Here is a 6,737-nt window from a genome sequence, read left to right as displayed (position 1 = left end):
CTAAAATATTTAGGGTAATGTATCGTTAAGGAAAGAATCAGTCGAGGACGTCCAGGGGATAGCGAGGTTGCGGCAAAGAAAACAGTGATAGTCGAGGTCGAGCATCGTTGATGGGATAGCAACGGCTAGTTTTCGAAATAAGATATTAAAGAGAATATTCTAGTGAATATTCTCTGCACGAGAATATTCTAGTGGATATTCTCTGCACTTGTACTATTAAGGTTTGCTAGGGATACGTGTAAAAGATATAAGGAAAAAAGAAGAGAAAAGAAAAGGAAGAATATTCATTTTGATAAGAACACTTTTTGAGAAGAAATTCCCTCTCTCTGATAAAGATACAAAGATTACCTTTTGATAAAGATTCTTGTTCCTATTATTCCATACCTTTTCGCCAGATATCCGAGGATCGTCCGAATAAATCTTGGGTCTTTCTGTCACTCATCATTGGCAGGAGAAATATTCGTCCAATCTATCCATTATTGGGTGAATCATTTTTCCTATTTACTTTAAATGACATTTATTACTATTTGTTGCTAGTTACACCTCCATTATTGCCTATACTTTAAGAATATTTTGTATTTATCGTCATCAACCCTTTGTGGAATCTGTCTCATCTCCCACACGCTTCCGAGATTTATATTTAATGTTATTATCATTAACTAGATTTAACTAAATATTATTTAAATTTAATAGTTTAGCCAAAAATTACACTTTTTGTTCAAAAGAAGGGATGATCTCAAGAGTTGTAAGGCCATCCTAGCAGGTTATTGTAACATTAAATTTCGACGGATCCACCACAATAACTTGTGGAGGAGGAATATTTGTACTTTCTGTATAGTGTATACTGTTTATTTATGTAGGTCCAAAAACAATGAGACACTAGAAATCTAACCGCATTGAGTGCTTGTAACCCCACCTAGCTAACTTCATGAAATCTTGATTGGAGCCATGGTAATAAGAGGAATATTATTACTGGTACTGCAGCTGTATAATTTGGTTGGTAGATTATGCCTTTTTGCCGGGTCCAACAAGGAGAAAGAGTTAGGGGTCGTTTGATTTTGGGATAAAGATACTAATCTCACATAAAATTTGGGATTGCATTTATTCCATATTTGACCAGTTATGAGGTATTAGCTAATACCAATATAAGTTTTTGTACCAAGAATCTTGGTTTTAGCTTCACATTAGATATCCCAAAATTATAATCCCGTGATTATTAATCGCTGAATATTTTAGACTAGAGCCAAATGGCCCCTTAAAGAACTACACAAGTTACCTAGATCATATATATACAAATAGGAAGAGTATATATTGAGAAAGAAGCCAAAACATATCCATTTGAAATCCAAGCTTTCTTGCTCTGTCACATGTTGTGTACTATTCAGTAATTATTCAGCTGAATGTGACAATCCAAAAGGGGACCAGAAAACAATTTTTTTTTATTTTATATTATATAAAGAGAAAGGGAAGCCAAACTTAAACTTAAACTGAAGCCCAAATTCATTCTCGCACAGAAAAAAGGAATAGACTCTACTCAATCAAAAGAATCATCATGAGTCACTGTACGGTACCAACTTGGAATCCAAGGCACCAAAGACAAGAACAAGCAGTAGAAGCAGAAGAGCCTAACAAATACCCTCACGTGCATAATCAGCAGAATCAGATTAATCATTTTATGCCCATGTATATATGCTCCCTTAATTACCCTTCAATTCTTAGAACAGTTTTCTTGAGCTCCTTTTCTAGCTTCAGTCTTCTTATCTAATTCACTCTTTGATCAAATAATCAGATTTTTCAGTTCAGTGAATTCAGCCCAAAAAAAAAAAAACTGGAACTACGTACAACTTGGACAAGTTTGTGCTGCTTTCAATTCATCCTTCGGTACTGGTCCGATACGTGTTATAGGTCACAAGTTAAACCCGTCGAAACAACCGCTAATGCTTGCATTAGGGTTAGTTGTTTACATCACGCCCTTGGGATGTGGTCCTTACCCGGATCCCACGTGAACGCGAGATACTTTGTGCACCGGATTATGTTGCCCTTTATTCTTTTCTTGATTTACATGTAGTGTGCTTGGGAAAACATTCGTGAATATTCCTAGCAATATTGTTACATCCTCTTGATGATTAATTACATGCTTAATATAAATAAAAAATTTCAGGTCCAAGTGTGAAAAAGTTGCAGAGCTGACATGGGAAAACCCGCAGATAGGAATGCAAGGAGTTGGGGGCATCCTCTCCATGTCCCAAACAAAACCAACAATATTGGGAAGAGCCGGCGATACATTAGAGTCTATCGTGCATCAAGCAACATACCACGGGCAAAATCAGACTTCAATTCAAAATTATGGCCAAAATCAGAATCTGAAATTCGGGATGTGTGTAGGAAAATGGGGCGAGAGTTCGCAACATCAAATGGCGCCTCCTCCTTCCACACGTACAGGAGGAGCAACAGTGTTGGCTAAAAAGAGGATGAGATCAGAATCATATGGTGGAAATTTAGTAGGAGAAGATGAGTATGAAGAACGTAGCGCATGTGCAAGTGCCAGCGCTACGTTCTGTAGGGAGAATGACACCACTATGGTGACATGGCCTTCATTTGATGAATCTTCTCGTAGCATTAAATCCAAAACCACTTGTGACGAGGATTCTGCTTGTCACGATGGTGGCTCGGTAAGCAAATTCTACTAACATCTTCTTGTACTATATTAATATATCTACCTCTAGAGAGAATAAAGCTCGTTAGTAGTCCGGTACGGTTCGGCTGAACCCAATAACTTTTGTTCTAACATTACAATTATATTAAGAAAGTCATTAAATGTAAAAAAAAAAAATATTAAGCTTAGAACCTGGTTATCAACACTTGAAATCATCGTTCTAAAATCCAGAACCCATTAGATTAATTAAAATCCTGGCACCGCCTCAGGAGAATATGTCATGTAAATTTGATTGCAAATAGAATATTTCGCTTGTAGCAGGAAAACAAGGAGGAAGAACATGAAACAAAAGGATCCAACTCATCAAGACGCAGCCGAGCAGCAGTTGTTCATAACCAGTCAGAGCGGGTATATACACACTTTTCATTTACTCTGCCTAATTATAGGTCTTACATGAACATATGTAGCTACGTACTAATAGCATATTGTTGTGTTGTTTTATTGTTTGGTACAGAGACGTCGAGATAGAATTAACCAAAAGATGAAAACTCTGCAGCGGTTGGTACCAAATGCAAGTAAGGTGCGTTATATATAGTCACATACGTAATAATTAATAACAGTAGTGAACATCAAATTGAGCCTAGCTACCCAAATTTTGATACAACTAATGTTGAATTGTGCAGACAGATAAGGCATCAATGCTTGATGAGGTAATAAACTACTTAAAGCAGCTACAAGCACAAGTTCAGTTGATGAACAGTGTAAGAAACATGGCGCCACAAATGATGATGCCGCTCGGAATGCATCAACATATTCAGATGTCATTACTAGCAAGAATGGGAATGGGCGTTGGTCTTGGTATGGGCATGGGAATGTTTGATATGACTGCTTTAGCTCGCGCTGCTGCTCCTCATCAGTCTCTTACAACGCATTACCCCATTCATACAAATCCGATCGCCAATCCCACTAATCCATTCATCCCACCAGCCTTCGCCATGCCTGCAGCCCCAGCTATTCCTTCCGCCGCACAAGCTAATACTGTCGGCAGGGCGACAACTGCTGTTACACCGGCCCCCTATAGCGCTTTTCTAACGCAAGTAAGCAGTCTAATTACTTCTTCATTGTTATTGTTAATTAGTAGATCAAGCTAAGTAATTAGAAGATGATCAATATATGTTGAGACACAGTATACATCAAAATTAATAGTGTGTTCTCACTAATAATTTAAGTGTTTGGACGAGATATTTTCTACAAAGGTGGTTAATTATTAGCATATACAAGAATCTTATCGTCATTGAACAGAAAATTCAACATGTTTGGCCCATGAAAAGGCTCAGACCCGCATGAGGGGCATATTGAGACATATTATATAATTAAAAAAAAAAGGCAGTGTCTGGTGCACTAAGCTCCTGCTATGCACGGGATTTAAGGAAGGACCGGACCACAAATGTCTATAAAAATTTAATATTATATTATTAAGTACTCCCTTATTAGACGTGAAATCTTTTTAACAACTTATATAAGCTTTAATTAGATGAAATGTTCACAAGATTAACATTGTTTTTATATTCTAGTATATATTGAGAAGATTTTATAGTGATTTACAATCTTTGTTTTACGTTTTATTATATGGTTACGATGTCGACAGTCAATGGACACGGAGTACTTCAACAACATGGCAGCTTTGTATCGGCAGCAAGCTAATAATCACTCTACGCAGACAACAGACAGCAAACTCAACCAGGGAAATCTCAATATCCAAGGCCAAAGGGAATAGAATATGACAGTTTATGTTATTTTATGATATGAACTTCTTATTTGTGTCGAAGAATTGCAAGGCTATTAGATGACAATATATTGCTCATCGAATATCTTTCTAGAGTTGACAAGAATTGATGTGCATGCAGTTGTATAAACTTTGTATTCAGTCCAATATAAATGGTAGTTTAATGTACGTATGCGTAACAATTTCAATATTCTACCATTTCAGAAAAATTCTTAGCTTTGTCAACGATCAATATTCGCGGTCATCTGAAATGAACAGAGCTTTAAAAAAAGATATTCCCTTTGTTTTATTTTATACTCCGTTTTGTTTGACTAGAAACAAAATTTAATTTTTTTTAACACATATAAAAAGTATCTTTAGAACTTATAGTCTTATTCCGTAAAATTATCAGCAAAATACCACCTTGCTTCATTACTCCCGAAGAGAGGGCAGTGCACTAAGTTCTAATTTTCCTCAAACAATTAAATTTAAAAAAAAAAGAAAAGAAAAGAAAAAGAAATAACTGTTTCATAAAAACTGCCGACAAAGTTTTTTAATGTGAAGCCAGAAGAAGCTATTTTTAAATGAGTTTGGTGAAGGTCATTCTCAACTCTCAAAGTCTCAAGCAAAACATCAACACATTCCTCTCTTCATTGAGCATTAATTCACTAATATACGAAATGGGGTCACAAATTTGAAATCAGAGGAGCTTCTCCACGAGTCATGACCTTTTGTTTTCAATCTCAATAAGTAGGTAATGAGAAAATTACTCTAAAATTGAGAATGTCCCTTTTCACTCAAATTGATATCATCATATTTGAGTGATGTTGTACACATTACTTTTCTCACACCCAACAATGTTGAATAATACGTATATTATTCTTGTTGTTGTTATCATCATGTTTACACGACTTTTCCGTCACAATCTATATGTGGATGTTTTGAAATGTTTGAAACCATTATACTAATTGTAGAATTACTTTATACAAACTTCAATTAAAAAACTCACTTAACTATTTGAATTTTAAACATTAATATGATGCTCTTATTAGCTATCAATAACTTTCTAACCATTAATTTACTCTTACTTATGGTTATAATTCTGTATTACGAGCATAACATTTGAATTAACATCTTGAACTCTGATACATGGTTGAATAATGTCGAATAAAATCGGGTGAATGAGAATTATTCATTTTAGCAAACTCCTTTCTTATCAACACATGAAGTTGTTTCTCTCTCCAATGGTTGAACCTCGAATTTTAATGAGATTCGAAAACTTTTGAATTTGTAACCTGAAGCAATTTTCAAACTAACTTTGTCATTACAAGGGAATTCAAAAGTTAATATAAAAAAAAATCATTTTCACCCTATTATATTTGTGCTGAGGATTCAATTGAACCCTTACCTTTCTCGGTTGTGGCTCCGCCACTGCGGCTCTCTCCCTCGAAAGGGAACGAAAAACAAAAGACCAGTGGATGATCTTACAAAGATTTTTGTGGGTTCTAGTCGAAGCAACGATGTCACTTGATATGACTATCTATAAATCGCAAATGGGATAAATCAAATTCAAGAAATGAAGGATGGTTACGTGAATTCATTTTTGCAACTAAATTTTTCCCATTTAATAATGATGACGTTGAAGTTGAGGCCATTGTTAAAGTTGGACCATTCGCATCTTTGTCACAGGCTGGACCTAATTGAAACAGTTGAATTGTTTTCTAGATCTAGTTTTACTTTCATTTTTTCTCCCCATGTTTCTTGTGAAGTTTCAAAATGTATTTGTACAAACCAAAATAGATATTGAACTTTTAGATTATCAATTGTTGCATCACAAACTAAAGACCTTACGACTTACGAGTAGTAAGCATATAAACATGCTTTGCAGATTACCTAATTTACAGACTCACTTATTCTGGACTTAACAGAGATCAATGTTTAAAAGTAGGGGTGTACAAAGAAAACCGACAACTCGCATCAAATCATCATCCGAGTCAAACCGGAAAAAAAAAACCTGATTATGATTTAGTTTGATTTAGTTTGGTGATAGGAAAAAAATATCGACCATAATTGATTTAGTTTGGTTTTAATTAAAAAAAGTCAAACCGAAACCAAACCAACCCTACAAGTTTTTAAAATATTTTATACATAAAAATAATCATTGTAATGTAATGTATAAATATTTTTTTAAATAATTTCATAGCTCTCTCTTTTAATGTATTATTTCAAGTTTGGACTTAGAATTTTTGAATGGTCAACTATGTTTTATAGCTTAAAAAAGTTAGTAACTCAAATGAGGTCCAAAGCAAAATTAAA

At 34.8% G+C, this 6,737-nt stretch overlaps 1 protein-coding gene across 5 annotated transcripts; it reads left to right on the top strand.

Moving 5' to 3' along the window:
* Positions 1 to 1,490: 1,490 nt before the first annotated feature.
* Positions 1,491 to 4,611, top strand: LOC107787571 (transcription factor UNE10). Of its 5 annotated transcripts, none has more exons than XM_016609166.2 (6): positions 1,491 to 1,683; positions 2,162 to 2,672; positions 2,978 to 3,064; positions 3,171 to 3,236; positions 3,340 to 3,753; positions 4,305 to 4,611. In XM_016609166.2, exons 1-6 carry the CDS (start codon positions 1,553 to 1,555, stop codon positions 4,431 to 4,433), a joined length of 1,338 nt encoding a protein of 445 aa, XP_016464652.2. In that variant the 5' UTR covers positions 1,491 to 1,552; the 3' UTR covers positions 4,434 to 4,611. The 5 variants fall into 5 exon arrangements, with proteins under 5 accessions (XP_016464652.2, XP_016464651.2, XP_075107682.1 ...); XM_016609165.2 differs by having other exon boundaries at positions 2,975 to 3,064; XM_075251581.1 differs by lacking the exon at positions 1,491 to 1,683 and adding an exon at positions 1,734 to 1,951 and having other exon boundaries at positions 2,975 to 3,064.
* Positions 4,612 to 6,737: the final 2,126 nt, after the last annotated feature.

This window comes from Nicotiana tabacum, chromosome 4 (assembly GCF_000715075.1).
Source record: "Nicotiana tabacum cultivar K326 chromosome 4, ASM71507v2, whole genome shotgun sequence".
NCBI lineage: Eukaryota > Viridiplantae > Streptophyta > Magnoliopsida > Solanales > Solanaceae > Nicotiana > Nicotiana tabacum.
This window is presented reverse-complemented; position numbering and strand designations above follow the sequence as displayed.